A 16,776-nucleotide genomic window follows, 5' to 3' on the forward strand; every position below is an offset into this window, starting at 1 on the left:
TGTGGGATGTATAAGATCTGTACACTAAATTACTCACACAACTGAGGGTTTGTTTCAGTTTTCCCCAGTTTACACAGTCCTCTTACTCCATGCTGATGCATAATTACCTGCACTGATACAGTGTAGCAAACCATCATGACCTGAGGGGTAAGATTTGTATTGCAGGGGATTGTCTGGACTGGATGCAATTGTAGCAATCCTTCAGCTGTGGGATGTATTGGATCTGTGCAAAAATGATCAAAGAATCGTTTGACAGCTGTGGGTTTGTTACAGTGGTACGTTGTAACACTGGATTGTGCAGACTAATGTAGATTAAACTGTAACAAACCCACAGCTGTGACATGTTATTTATCTATTGTTCGTACATCAGGTGCAAGTCAAAAGGTTATAGACTCCTCACTGCTGTGGGTTTGTTACAATTGTGTCTGGACTGTGTCATTTTCAATTAGCTGGTCATATAGGGTTCAGTTGTGACAATTTGCTACAATGTATCAGCTCTTGTAATATGTATCAACCTGGACAATAGACTATTAAACTAACATGGGAGAGTATAGACTGCATGCGACTGTAACAAACCCTCAGCTGCAAGACGTATACTTGACCATTTCTATTCACTGACATTAAGCAGAGGTCCTGAATATGGTGCAGACTTGTTCCCATGTCACCCCGGCTCTGCTGTACCTACCTATCAGATGATCTGCGCTCGTCACTCTGGGGTGCGATGCTCTGCAGCCGGACATTGCTGACTCTCCAGCCGTTACCTTAGTAGACGTCCTGCAGGAACAAACACTTGTCAGATACACAGGAGGCGGCGAGGATGGAGCGACTCTCCCAGCAGGTGAGACAAAGACCCCCACACCAGGGGGACGCTGAGATGTAGCAGAGCCGAGGCTGTCACTTACTACACCTTGTTCTGGTAAAGAAGGTCTAATCCCAGTTTAGGAAATGGTTAAATGACTAATCCAGCTCTGCTACATCTGTGGAAAATATCACATTTGTAGATGCTTAAAGGGGAAGTCCTCATTTGGTGCAAATATGTTCATACTGTGCAGCCAGGGACACTTGTTATACATGGTCTCCTTCCTTCTAAAATCAAGTTTTACAATTATGTTAATGAGCCTGCGGGGCTACCCTAGCCCCTCTGTGTTCTGGCTTTAAAGAATGTCACACTATCTCACCCTCCCCTCTGCTTCCTCAACACTTCCTTCTGCAGGGATCAGGGGGAGACATAGTTACAGCCTGTAAAGCCAGATCACAGAGGGGCTAGGGTAGCCCTGCAGGCTCATTAGCATAAATGTAAAAGTTTATTTTAGAAGGAAGAAAGAAGATCATGGATAAAATATCCATTTCCGTTGTGTAGATCTTGGGGAACAATATTACCAGTTACTCGCTGTTAATCAAAATAAAACATTAATATTAACTGACGACATATGGCTCCACCTAGTGTTCAAATTGTAAAGTGCATGTCCACCTAAAAGTGCTGGAGGACGCACATGCTCAGTCACTCTTCTCACAGCCAAGTCAGGTGCTTAGTGCAGGGCAAACAATAGAACTAATTCCCTGTCCTGCTTATCATCAGCTGGCAGCAGGGTAGATATATTCTGAGAGACTGATTCTGAATAAAACCCCCCAATGCAGGCGAAGACCGATTCTGCCACTCCCCCACAACAGGAGAAGGAGACTGATTGTGGCTTAAGCTCCTCCTCCCCAGCAGGAGAAGGAGACTGATTCTGACCAGAACACTCCCAGATTCTGCACAGACTCCCCCTCCCCTCCCAAGCAAGAGAAAAAGACTGATTCTGTCTAGAATCTGCCCCCAATAGGAGAAGGAGACTGACTCCATCCAGAGCCAATCACTGGCAGGAGAAGGAGACTGATTCTGGCCTAAGCCCCTCCTACCCAACTGCATTAGAAAACTGAGCCTGAGCTCCTCCCCAGAAGGAGGAGACCGATGCTGTCCAGAGCACCACCACCCCTCCCTCCCCCGCCACCCCCCCCCCCCCTACCAAAAAGAAAACTGATTCTAGCCAGACCTCCTCCCCCCAAGTAAGAGAAGGAGACTGATACTGTCTAGATCCTGCCATCTGTAGAGGAAGAAGACAGACTCCATTCAGAGCCACTCCCCGGCAGGAAAAGGAGACTGATTCCAGCCTGAGATCCTCAGGAATAGTCTCAGGAATAGGAGACTAATTATGGTCAGAGAACCCCCACCCCAACAGCAGAATTAGACTGTTTCTGTCTAGACGCTTCCCCCAGCAGGAGAAGGAGACCAATTCTGACCTGAGCCCCCTCCTACCCAGCAGGAGAAGGAGACTGATTCTGACCTGAGCCCCCTCCTACCCAGCAGGAGAAGGAGACTGAGTCTGACCTGAGCCCCCTCCTACCCAGCAGGAGAAGGAGACCAATTCTGACCTGAGCCCCCTCCTACCCAGCAGGAGAAGGAGACTGATTCTGACCTGAGCCCCCTCTTACCTAGCAGGAGAAGGAGACTGATTCTGACCTGAGCCCTCTCCTACCCAGCGCCTTGTAGTCGCACGTATATTGGCATCCAGATCAATTGATTATTTTTGTTTTCTAGCGGGTAGAGACTGACTTCTGTGAGAAGTTGGGCACCTTCCTGGGCACCATCCAGCGGATCATCTTCCCCATCACCTTCCTCTTCATTCTTCTGGTCGGGTTGTCCCTGAACCTGTCGGTGATGTGGATCCTGGTGTTTCGTATCAAGCGCTGGAACCGGAGCACCATCTTCCTCTTCAGCCTGGTCCTGGCGGACATCACGTGGATTCTCTGTCTTCCGTGTCTCATCTACTATCACTTTAACCATCTCCATTGGATATTCGGAGACGCCATCTGCAAGCTGACGCGGACGGTCTACCACGCCTGCTACTACTGCAGCATCTACTTTGTCACGTGCCTGAGCATTGATCGCTACCTGGCCATTGTGCATCCTCTCCGATCCCTACGGCTCCAGAAGAAGCGCCAGGCTCTGGTGGTCTGCCTGTCCATATGGGCAGCCACGTCTATAGGCAGCCTACCCGTCACCTTCCTGGCCGGGACCCAGGTCTGCCAGAACAATAAAACCATCTGCTCCCTCTACGTGTTTTCCCAAAAAACTCAGGTGACTCTTCCGTACTCGCTGTTCTCCACCACCGTAGGTTGTGTCCTGCCCTTCGCCTCCATATGTTACTGTTACTGCAGCAGCGTGGGGGAGCTGAGGAGGATGGGGGTGCACCGGCTGAAGAAGAGGAACCTCCTGACCAAGCTCATGTGCTCAGCCCTGGTCATCTTTGGCCTCCTCTATCTGCCCTACCATGCCTCCAGGAACACGTGCATCATCCTAAGGGCCTCCGGACCCTATGGCCCCCAAGTCATTGAGCGCGCGGACGCCTTCTTCTTCATCGAGATGGCGGTGTGCAGCCTCAACACCTGTATTAACCCCTTGTTTTGTTTCCTGGCCGGGGGAGACTTCCGAGAACAGGTCTGCAAAATTGCCCATTCAATCCCACCGTGCAAGAGGTGGAGACTGGGCCATAGGAGCACCGCTGTCTGTCCCATATGAAGAGACCTCGGGGGTATCATATGTGTAGGCTTCAAGGAGATCCCTACCCACCCCACCCTTTACACCCTGTAGTAGGGGGCGCTCTGCTGATTCTGGCACCGTTTGCATTATTCTCTAGCTCCTCCCATTCCCAAGCTATTGGTGATAGAAGTTTAGACATCCAATATGTTATAAGGACTATTTACTGTCATGTAGGAGGTACCAGTAGGCCCAGGACTGCCCACTTGTCAGTCTAACCTCCCCTTTAAAGTTTGACTCCACCTTTGAAATCTACAGAAAATAATCTGCAACCTTGTATATCCTTCTAATTATCTGTAATGATTTTATACTCCACTCACATCCAAACCTGCACAAAGAGCTTCCACAAGGGAACAGCAATCATCAGGGATATAGCCAGGATATACCTTCAGCTCCCCCTAGTGGTGGCAGCAGGTGTATAGAACTATTATCCAAGTCATACAAGCCAAGATATATCTTCAGCTCCCCCTAGTGGTGGCAGCAGGTGTATAGAACTATTATCCAAGTCATACAAGCCAAGATATATCTTCAGCTCCCCCTAGTGGTGGCCACAGGTGTATGGAACTATTATCCAAGTCATACAAGCCAAGATATATCTTCAGCTCCCCCTAGCTGGAGTATTAAAGGCAGATGTATAGAATTATTATCCAAGTCATACAAGCCAAGATATATCTTCAGCTCCCCCTAGTGGTGGCCACAGGTGTGCAGAATTATTACCTAAGTCCTACAAGCAGAGCTCCTCTGTACAGATGTTGGCCATATGTATATAATGTGACTTTGTATACTGACATCATTACAATGGCCTGTTGTCTACAGGTTGTGAACCAATAGGGGGCAGCAGTGTGCACGCTTTTATGACGGCAGAGTAAATAATAATTGTGAAAGCAGCTTTGGTTATGACTGGAGTATTAAAGTGGTGTAAGTCAAGATCAGGACATTCCCTGTCCCCAGGAAGCTCCTCCCCTCTCTGATACATTGTAACTTCCCAGATTGTTGTGTTCTCTCCATCTTGTTACATTGTATATACACACACATACACTTCTGTGCTCTGTGCATCCAGCTGCTTCACAGATCCTCCTCTCTACCACAGTAGTTTCTCACAGCAGGCGGCGGTGGGGCAGTGGAATGCAGAGGACTAAGAGCACAGCAGTGTTAGGACACCACCTCTAGAAGCTCCAATACTTGAATATAATTTCATGTTTCAAAGTCCTGCTGCTACTAACAACATACACAAAGGTCTCATTTCACATCTCTCCAGGCATGATACCTAACAGTGGCTACAGAGAGCACAGAGCACAGCAGTGTGAGGACACGCCTCCAGTGCATTTGGAGAAGCTGCAATCCTGGAATATAAGTCCATATATCACAGTCCTGCTGCTACTAACAGCATATACAAAGGTCTGATTGCACATCTCCTGGCTACTGCATATCAACTGGCTGCAGTCTATATGGTTCCACCTGCTGTCAGGTTCCCTTTAGGCTACAGATCTAAATGTAATCATCCAGCTTTCCCAGAATTAAACATGTCAGCTTCTCTTGCAGGAGTATAAGAAAGCTGAGGGACCAGTTATGCAGTGCATCGGATTATACCTTCCCCAGAATCAGCATCCAACTTTCCTAGAGTCCTGTAGAGAAAATCTGTCAAAACTATAATACATCTCCATATCACTGCAACCATGTGGTGCAGAAATTTGTGAAAGATGAGTGACAGCTAACATAGATCACATAATAAATGGGGTGCATCATTCAGCTTTCCAAAGGCCCTGCAAAGAAAATCCACAACTGTCCATGAATTAAAGGGACCTGGGAAAGCTGAGTGATGACTACAGATCTAATTGGTGGCTCCCTTAAGGGGTGAGGTGAGGGGGTGACCATTCAGCTTTCCATCAGTCCTATGTTGCAACTTTGTAAAAGCTTTATTTATTACTCATATCCCTACAAAGCTGCCATACAGGAGCTTGGGAAAGCTAAGTGACATCTGATCCATACCACATTCAGCTTTCCTGGACACCTGTATGACAAATCTACCAAAACTACGATTAATTCCCAAGTCACTGCAAGCTTGTCAGGCAGGAGCTTGGGAAAGCTGTGTGTTCATCAATGTGGCTATAGTTACATTTTCCATTGTGTTTGCCACCCAGCTTTCCCAGAGTCCTGAATGGTTTTGTCTGACCCACCCCTCACCATACCCGTATGTTACTCTGCAAATTTGCTCTACAGGACCCTGAGAAAGCTAGGTGACGACTGGATATCCAAGACTGGACAGTAAAAAGTGATCATTTTGGTGCAGTTTTGCTCCTGTGAACATTCGGGCCTCCCCCGTCCTCGCCCTTTGTGTTCCTTCTGACTAATGGAAACCTCGGCCTCGTGTCTCCCGCACTTATCGCTTCCCGGCGTCTAATGAGACTAATTAATCACATCGGGTTTATTCGTCTTATCTCCCCGTAATTGGGAAACGCAGATCCTGGCACCTGTGCTGGCGCAGAAGGTCACGCGGTTTATAGATCTGTTTACGTAACGCGACAACGGGGTGATAACAGCGACAGACCAGGAAACTCTGCAGGTCCTGTCCCTTTAAGAGACGGGATCTGCGGATTACACTGGAATACAGAGATGAGTTTGTCAAATTAATGTAGCAAAATTGCTTTGTGCTGCAGTTGCCACTAGAGGGAGCTCATTATATATGGATCTGTACGATATATATTGGGGCAGATTTACTTACCCGGCCCATTCGCGATCCAGCCGGGTCTTCCGGCAATTCACTAAGGCAGCTCCTCCGACGTCCACCAGGTGGCGCTGCTGCGCTGAAGTTCTCCGAGGCCCGCTGGAATGCCCTGAAATTCACCGGCCTATACCTGGAGAAGGTAAGCGCGAGTCCCGCGACACTTTTTCTTTCTTAAATGCGGCGGTTTTTCCGAATCCGTCGGGTTTTTGCTCGGCCACGCCCCCCGATTTCCGTCGCGTGCATGCCGGCACCGATGCACCAAAATCCGATCGCGTGCGCCAAAATCCCGGGGCAATACAGGGAAAATCGGCGCAAATTGGAAATGTTCAGGTAACACGTCGGGAAAACGCGAATCGGGCCCTTAGTAAATGACCCCCATTGTCTTCAATGTCTGACTGCACTAGCTCCCCTTAGTGGTAGATGGAAACGGGTAGAATTTATAAATGCAAGTGTAGGAGGAGTGCAACAAGATCTGCATAAACAAAACTATCTGTATAATTATTATTTTAGTTAGATTGGACCAATAAAAATTGGTTGTTGATAAAGGCTGATTATAAAGCAATCTGACGTACACCATTGCTATTATTCCCCTTCACAGGAGCCGCATACACGAAAGGACAGGAGGTTTGTAATGGAGAATGTTTGCAAAAAAGTTTCATTTGTTGTTTTAGATGGATTGATACATTTTAGTAGTGAAATTGTAATTATACTGTATCTAACAAATAAAGATAAAAAAGTCAATGGTCCCCAAAAGATGTGCATTTTCCATGAAAATATTAGCTCTCATTTATTTCCATTCACACACAAGGATCCTCCAGGAGACTCCGAAATTCCCAGCTGCTATGAAGATTAGAAGAGGAAGGGGTCAGGATAAGTAATGTCATGTATGTACACAGTGACTGCACCAGCAGCAGAATAGTGAGTGCAGCTCTGGGGTATAATACAGGATGTAACTCAGGATCAGTACAGGATAAGTAATGTCATGTATGTACACAGTGACTGCACCAGCAGCAGAATAGTGAGTGCAGCTCTGGGGTATAATACAGGATGTAACTCAGGATCAGTACAGGATAAGTAATGTCATGTATGTACACAGTGACTGCCCCTGCAGCAGAATAGTGAGTGCAGCTCTGGGGTATAATACAGGATGTAACTCAGGATCAGTACAGGATAAGTAATGTCATGTATGTACACAGTGACTGCACCAGCAGCAGAATAGTGAGTGCAGCTCTGGAGTATAATACAGGATGTAACTCAGGATCAGTACAGGATAAGTAATGTCATGTATGTACACAGTGACTGCACCAGCAGCAGAATAGTGAGTGCAGCTCTGGGGTATAATACAGGATGTAACTCAGGATCAGTACAGGATAAGTAATGTCATGTATGAACACAGTGACTGCACTAGCAGCAGAATAGTGAGTACAGCTCTGGAGTATAATACAGGATGTAACTCAGGATCAGTACAGGATAAGTAATGTCATGTATGTACACAGTGACTGCACCAGCAGCAGAATAGTGAGTGCAGCTCTGGGTATAATACAGGATGTAACTCAGGATCAGTACAGGATAAGTAATGTCATGTATGTACACAGTGACTGCACCAGCAGCAGAATAGTGAGTGCAGCTCTGGGGTATAATACAGGATGTAACTCAGGACCAGTACAGGATAAGTAATGTCATGTATGTACACAGTGACTGCACCAGCAGAATAGTGACTGCAGCTCTGGAGTATAATACAGGATGTAACTCAGGATCAGTACAGGATAAGTAATGTCATGTATGTACATAGTGACTGCACCAGCAGCAGAATAGTGAGTGCAGCTCTGGAGTATAATACAGGATGTAACTCAGGATCAGTACAGGATAAGTAATGGCATGCATGTACACAGTGACTGCACCACCTGCAGAATAGTGAGTGCAGCTCTGTAGTATAATACAGGATGTAACTCAGGATCAGTACAGGATAAGTAATGTCATGTATGTACACAGTGACTGCACCAGCAGCAGAATAGTGAGTGCAGCTCTGGAGTGTAATACAGGATGTAACTCAGGATCAGTACAGGATAAGTAATGTCATGTATGTACACAGTGACTGCACCAGCAGCAGAATAGTGAGTGCAGCTCTGGGTATAATACAGGATGTAACTCAGGATCAGTACAGGATAAGTAATGTCATGTATGTACACAGTGACTGCACCAGCAGCAGAATAGTGAGTGCAGCTCTGGGGTATAATACAGGATGTAACTCAGGATCAGTACAGGATAAGTAATGTCATGTATGTACACAGTGACTGCACCAGCAGCAGAATAGTGAGTGCAGCTCTGGGGTATAATACAGGATGTAACTCAGGATCAGTACAGGATAAGTAATGTCATGTATGTACGCAGTGACTGCACCAGCAGCAGAATAGTGAGTGCAGCTCTGAGGTATAATACAGGATGTAACTCAGGATCAGTACAGGATAAGTAATGTCATGTATGTACACAGTGACTGCACCAGCAGAATAGTGAGTGCAGCTCTGGGGTATAATACAGGATGTAACTCAGGATCAGTACAGGATAAGTAATGTCATGTATGTACACAGTGACTACACCAGCAGCAGAATAGTGAGTGCAGCTCTGGAGTATAATACAGGATGTAACTCAGGATCAGTACAGGATAAGTAATGTCATGTATGTACACAGAGACTGCACCAGCAGCAGAATAGTGAGTGCAGCTCTGGGTATAATACAGGATGTAACTCAGGATCAGTACAGGATAAGTAATGTCATGTATGTACACAGTGACTGCACCAGCAGCAGAATAGTGAGTGCAGCTCTGGAGTATAATACAGGATGTAACTCAGGATCAGTACAGGATAAGTAATGTCATGTATGTACACAGTGACTGCACCAGCAGCAGAATAGTGAGTGCAGCTCTGGTGTATAATGGATGTAACTCAGGATCAGTACAGGATAAGTAATGTCATGTATATACACAGTGACTGCACCAGAATAGTGAGTGTAGCTCTGCAGTATAATACAGGATGTAACTTAGGATCAGTACAGGATAAGTAATGTCATGTATGTACACAGTGACTGCACCAGCAGCAGAATAGTGAGTGCAGCTATGGGGTATAATACAGGATGTAACTCAGGATCAGTACAGGATAAGTAATGTCATGTATGTACACAGTGACTCCTCCAGCAGCAGAGTAGTGAGTGCAGCTCTGGAGTATAATACAGGATGTAACTCAGGATCAGTACAGGATAAGTAATGTCATGTATGTACACAGTGACTGCACCAGCAGCAGAATAGTGAGTGCAGCTCTGGAGTATAATACAGGATGTAACTCAGGATCAGTACAGGATAAGTAATGTCATGTATGTACACAGTGACTGCACCAGCAGCAGAATAGTGAGTGCAGCTCTGGTGTATAATGGATGTAACTCAGGATCAGTACAGGATAAGTAATGTCATGTATGTACACAATGACTGCACCAGAATAGTGAGTGTAGCTCTGGAGTATAATACAGGATGTAACTCAGGATCAGTACAGGATAAGTAATGTCATGTATGTACACAGTGACTGCACCAGCAGCAGAATAGTGAGTGCAGCTCTGGAGTATAATACAGGATGTAACTCAGGATCAGTACAGAATAAGTAATGTCATGTATGTACACAGTGACTGCACCAGCAGCAGAATAGTGAGTGCAGCTCTGGTGTATAATGGATGTAACTCAGGATCAGTACAGGATAAGTAATGTCATGTATGTACACAGTGACTGCACCAGAATAGTGAGTGTAGCTCTGCAGTATAATACAGGATGTATCTCAGGATCAGTACAGGATAAGTAATGTCATGTATGTACACAGTGACTGCACCAGCAGCAGAATAGTGAGTGCAGCTCTGGGGTATAATACAGGATGTAACTCAGGATCAGTACAGGATAAGTAATGTCATGTATGTACACAGTGACTCCTCCAGCAGCAGAGTAGTGAGTGCAGCTCTGGAGTATAATACAGGATGTAACTCAGGATCAGTACAGGATAAGTAATGTCATGTATGTACACAGTGACTGCACCAGCAGCAGAATAGTGAGTGCAGCTCTGGAGTATAATACAGGATGTAACTCAGGATCAGTACAGGATAAGTAATGTCATGTATGTACACAGTGACTGCACCAGCAGCAGAATAGTGAGTGCAGCTCTGGTGTATAATGGATGTAACTCAGGATCAGTACAGGATAAGTAATGTCATGTATGTACACAGTGACTGCACCAGCAGCAGAATAGTGAGTGCAGCTCTGGTGTATAATGGATGTAACTCAGGATCAGTACAGGATAATTAATGTCATGTATGTACACAGTGACTGCACCAGAATAGTGAGTGTAGCTCTGCAGTATAATACAGGATGTAACTCAGGATCAGTACAGGATAAGTAATGTCATGTATGTACACAGTGACTGCACCAGCAGCAGAATAGTGAGTGCAGCTCTGGAGTATAATACAGGATGTAACTCAGGATCAGTACAGGATAAGTAATGTCATGTATGTACACAGTGACTGCACCAGCAGCAGAATAGTGAGTGCAGCTCTGGTGTATAATGGATGTAACTCAGGATCAGTACAGAATAAGTAATGTCATGTATGTACACAGTGACTGCACCAGAATAGTGAGTGTAGCTCTGCAGTATAATACAGGATGTAACTCAGGATCAGTACAGGATAAGTAATGTCATGTATGTACACAGTGACTGCACCAGCAGCAGAATAGTGAGTGCAGCTCTGGGGTATAATACAGGATGTAACTCAGGATCAGTACAGGATAAGTAATGTCATGTATGTACACAGTGACTCCTCCAGCAGCAGAGTAGTGAGTGCAGCTCTGGAGTATAATACAGGATGTAACTCAGGATCAGTACAGGATAAGTAATGTCATGTATGTACACAGTGACTGCACCAGCAGCAGAATAGTGAGTGCAGCTCTGGTTTATAATGGATGTAACTCAGGATCAGTACAGGATAAGAAATGTCATGTTTGTACACAGTGACTGCACCAGAATAGTGAGTGTAGCTCTGCAGTATAATACAGGATGTAACTCAGGATCAGTACAGGATAAGTAATGTCATGTATGTACACAGTGACTGCACCAGCAGCAGAATAGTGAGTGCAGCTCTGGAGTATAATACAGGATGTAACTCAGGATCAGTACAGGATAAGTAATGTCATGTATGTACACAGTGACTGCACCAGCAGCAGAATAGTGAGTGCAGCTCTGGTGTATAATGGATGTAGCTCAGGATCAGTACAGGATAAGTAATGTCATGTATGTACACAGTGACTGCACCAGAATAGTGAGTGTAGCTCTGCAGTATAATACAGGATGTAACTCAGGATCAGTACAGGATAAGTAATGTCATGTATGTACACAGTGACTGCACCAGCAGCAGAATAGTGAGTGCAGCTCTGGGGTATAATACAGGATGTAACTCAGGATCAGTACAGGATAAGTAATGTCATGTATGTACACAGTGACTCCTCCAGCAGCAGAATAGTGAGTGCAGCTCTGGAGTATAATGCAGGATGTAACTCAGGATCAGTAATAGATAAGTAATGTCATGTATGTACACAGTGACTGCACCAGCAGCAGAACAGTGAGTGCAGCTCTGGAGTATAATACAGGATGTAACTCGGGATCAGTACAGGATAAGTAATGTCATGTATGTACACAGTGACTGCACCAGCAGCAGAATAGTGAGAACAGCTCTGGCGTATAATACAGGAAGTAACTCAGGATCAGTACAGGATAAGTAATGTCATGTATGTACACAGTGACTGCACCAGCAGCAGAATAGTGAGTGCAGCTCTGGAGTATAATACAGGATGTAACTCAGGATTAGTACAGGATAAGTAATGTCATGTATGTACACAGTGACTGCACCAGCAGCAGAATAGTGAGTGCAGCTCTGGGGTATAATACAGGATGTAACTCAGGATCAGTACAGGATAAGTAATGTCATGTATGTACACAGTGACTGCACCAGCAGCAGAATAGTGAGTGCAGCTCTGGTGTATAATGGATGTAACTCAGGATCAGTACAGGATAAGTAATGTCATGTATGTACACAGTGACTGCACCAGAATAGTGAGTGTAGCTCTGCAGTATAATACAGGATGTAACTCAGGATCAGTACAGGATAAGTAATGTCATGTATGTACACAGTGACTGCACCAGCAGCAGAATAGTGAGTGCAGCTCTGGGGTATAATACAGGATGTAACTCAGGATCAGTACAGGATAAGTAATGTCATGTATGTACACAGTGACTCCTCCAGCAGCAGAGTAGTGAGTGCAGTTCTGGAGTATAATACACGATGTAACTCAGGATCAGTACAGGATAAGTAATGTCATGTATGTACACAGTGACTGCACCAGCAGCAGAATAGTGAGTGCAGCTCTGGAGTATAATACAGGATGTAACTCAGGATCAGTACAGGATAAGTAATGTCATGTATGTACACAGTGACTGCACCAGCAGCAGAATAGTGAGTGCAGCTCTGGTGTATAATGGATGTAGCTCAGGATCAGTACAGGATAAGTAATGTCATGTATGTACACAGTGACTGCACCAGCAGCAGAATAGTGAGTGCAGCTCTGGGGTATAATACAGGATGTAACTCAGGATCAGTACAGGATAAGTAATGTCATGTATGTACACAGTGACTCCTCCAGCAGCAGAATAGTGAGTGCAGCTCTGGAGTATAATGCAGGATGTAACTCAGGATCAGTAATAGATAAGTAATGTCATGTATGTACACAGTGACTGCACCAGCAGCAGAACAGTGAGTGCAGCTCTGGAGTATAATACAGGATGTAACTCGGGATCAGTACAGGATAAGTAATGTCATGTATGTACACAGTGACTGCACCAGCAGCAGAATAGTGAGAACAGCTCTGGCGTATAATACAGGAAGTAACTCAGGATCAGTACAGGATAAGTAATGTCATGTATGTACACAGTGACTGCACCAGCAGCAGAATAGTGAGTGCAGCTCTGGAGTATAATACAGGATGTAACTCAGGATTAGTACAGGATAAGTAATGTCATGTATGTACACAGTGACTGCACCAGCAGCAGAATAGTGAGTGCAGCTCTGGGGTATAATACAGGATGTAACTCAGGATCAGTACAGGATAAGTAATGTCATGTATGTACACAGTGACTGCACCAGCAGCAGAATAGTGAGTGCAGCTCTGGTGTATAATGGATGTAACTCAGGATCAGTACAGGATAAGTAATGTCATGTATGTACACAGTGACTGCACCAGAATAGTGAGTGTAGCTCTGCAGTATAATACAGGATGTAACTCAGGATCAGTACAGGATAAGTAATGTCATGTATGTACACAGTGACTGCACCAGCAGCAGAATAGTGAGTGCAGCTCTGGGGTATAATACAGGATGTAACTCAGGATCAGTACAGGATAAGTAATGTCATGTATGTACACAGTGACTCCTCCAGCAGCAGAATAGTGAGTGCAGCTCTGGGGTATAATACAGGATGTAACTCAGGATCAGTACCGGATAAGTAATGTCATGTATGTACACAGTGACTGCACCAGCAGCAGAATAGTGAGTGCAGTTCTGGAGTATAATACACGATGTAACTCAGGATCAGTACAGGATAAGTAATGTCATGTATGTACACAGTGACTGCACCAGCAGCAGAATAGTGAGTGCAGCTCTGGAGTATAATACAGGATGTAACTCAGGATCAGTACAGGATAAGTAATGTCATGTATGTACACAGTGACTGCACCAGCAGCAGAATAGTGAGTGCAGCTCTGGTGTATAATGGATGTAACTCAGGATCAGTACAGGATAAGTAATGTCATGTATATACACAGTGACTGCACCAGAATAGTGAGTGTAGCTCTGCAGTATAATACAGGATGTAACTCAGGATCAGTACAGGATAAGTAATGTCATGTATGTACACAGTGACTGCACCAGCAGCAGAATAGTGAGTGCAGCTCTGGGGTATAATACAGGATGTAACTCAGGATCAGTACAGGATAAGTAATGTCATGTATGTACACAGTGACTCCTCCAGCAGCAGAGTAGTGAGTGCAGCTCTGGAGTATAATACAGGATGTAACTCAGGATCAGTACAGGATAAGTAATGACATGTATGTACACAGTGACTGCACCAGCAGCGGAATAGTGAGTGCAGTTTTGGAGTATAATACAGGATGTAACTCAGGATCAGTACAGGATAAGTAATGTCATGTATGTACACAGTGACTGCACCAGCAGCAGAATAGTGAGTGCAGCTCTGGTGTATAATGGATGTAGCTCAGGATCAGTACAGGATAAGTAATGTCATGTATGTACACAGTGACTGCACCAGCAGCAGAATAGTGAGTGCAGCTCTGGGGTATAATACAGGATGTAAGTCAGGATCAGTACAGGATAAGTAATGTCATGTATGTACACAGTGACTCCTCCAGCAGCAGAATAGTGAGTGCAGCTCTGGAGTATAATGCAGGATGTAACTCAGGATCAGTACAGGATAAGTTATGTCATGTATGTACACAGTGACTGCATCAGCAGCAGAATGGTGAGTGCAGCTCTGGGGTATAATACAGGTTTTGACTCAGGATAAGTACAGAATAAGTAATGTCATGTATGTACACAGTGACTGCACCAGCAGCAGAATAGTGAGAACAGCTCTGGCGTATAATACAGGAAGTAACTCAGGATCAGTACAGGATAAGTAATGTCATGTATGTACACAGTGACTGCACCAGCAGCAGAATAGTGAGTGCAGCTCTGGAGTATAATACAGGATGTAACTCAGGATCAGTACAGGATAAGTAATGTCATGTAAGTACACAGTGACTGCACCAGCAGCAGAATAGTGAGTGCAGCTCTGAGGTATAATACAGGATGTAACTCAGGATCAGTACAGGATAAGTAATGTCATGTATGTACACAGTGACTGCACCAGCAGCAGAATAGTGAGTGCAGCTCTGGGGTATAATACAGGATGTAACTCAGGATCAGTACAGGATAAGTAATGTCATGTATGTACACAGTGACTCCTCCAGCAGCAGAGAAGTGAGTGCAGCTCTGGAGTATAATACAGGATGTAACTCAGGATCAGTACAGGATAAGTAATGTCATGTATGTACACAGTGACTCCTCCAGCAGCAGAATAGTGAGTGCAGCTCTGGAGTATAATACAGGATGTAACTCAGGATCAGTACAGGATAAGTAATGTCATGTATGTACACAGTGACTGCACCAGCAGCAGAATAGTGAGTAGAGCTCTGGAGTATAATACAGGATGTAACTCAGGATCAGTACAGGATAAGTAATGTCATGTATGTACACAGTGACTGCACCAGAATAGTGAGTGTAGCTCTGCAGTATAATACAGGATGTAACTCAGGATCAGTGCAGGATAAGTAATGTCATGTATGTACACAGTGACTGCACCAGCAGCAGAATAGTGAGTGCAGCTCTGGGGTATAATACAGGATGTAAGTCAGGATCAGTACAGGATAAGTAATGTCATGTATGTACACAGTGACTCCTCCAGCAGCAGAGTAGTGAGTTCAGCTCTGGAGTATAATACAGGATGTAACTCAGGATCAGTACAGGATAAGTAATGTCATGTATGTACACAGTGACTGCACCAGCAGCAGAATAGTGAGTGCAGCTCTGGGGTATAATACAGGATGTAACTCAGGATCAGTACAGGATAAGTAATGTCATGTATGTACACAGTGACTGCACCAGCAGCAGAATAGTGAGTGCAGCTCTGGGGTATAATACAGGATGTAACTCAGGATCAGTACAGGATAAGTAATGTCATGTATGTACGCAGTGACTGCACCAGCAGCAGAATAGTGAGTGCAGCTCTGGGGTATAATACAGGATGTAACTCAGGATCAGTACAGGATAAGTAATGTCATGTATGTACACAGTGACTGCACCAGCAGCAGAATAGTGAGTGCAGCTCTGGGGTATAATACAGGATGTAACTCAGGATCAGTACAGGATAAGTAATGTCATGTATGTACACAGTGACTACACCAGCAGCAGAATAGTGAGTGCAGCTCTGGAGTATAATACAGGATGTAACTCAGGATCAGTACAGGATAAGTAATGTGATGTATGTACACAGTGACTGCACCAGCAGCAGAATAGTGAGTGCAGCTCTGGGTATAATACAGGATGTAACTCAGGATCAGTACAGGATAAGTAATGTCATGTATGTACACAGTGACTGCACCAGCAGCAGAATAGTGAGTGCAGCTCTGGAGTATAATACAGGATGTAACTCAGGATCAGTACAGGATAAGTAATGTCATGTATGTACACAGTGACTGCACCAGCAGCAGAATAGTGAGTGCAGCTCTGGTGTATAATGGATGTAACTCAGGATCAGTACAGGATAAGTAATGTCATGTATGTAC

At 45.0% G+C, this 16,776-nt stretch overlaps 1 protein-coding gene across 1 annotated transcript; it reads left to right on the plus strand.

Annotated features, from left to right (window-relative positions):
* Positions 1 to 817: 817 nt before the first annotated feature.
* LOC140070274 (P2Y purinoceptor 1-like) lies at positions 818 to 3,559 on the plus strand. Its single transcript, XM_072116626.1, has 2 exons — positions 818 to 838; positions 2,579 to 3,559. The coding sequence occupies exons 1-2, from the start codon at positions 818 to 820 to the stop codon at positions 3,557 to 3,559; spliced, it is 1,002 nt and encodes a 333-aa protein (XP_071972727.1).
* The last annotated feature ends 13,217 nt before the right edge of the window (positions 3,560 to 16,776 follow it).

Source organism: Engystomops pustulosus, chromosome 7 (genome assembly GCF_040894005.1).
Source record: "Engystomops pustulosus chromosome 7, aEngPut4.maternal, whole genome shotgun sequence".
NCBI lineage: Eukaryota > Metazoa > Chordata > Amphibia > Anura > Leptodactylidae > Engystomops > Engystomops pustulosus.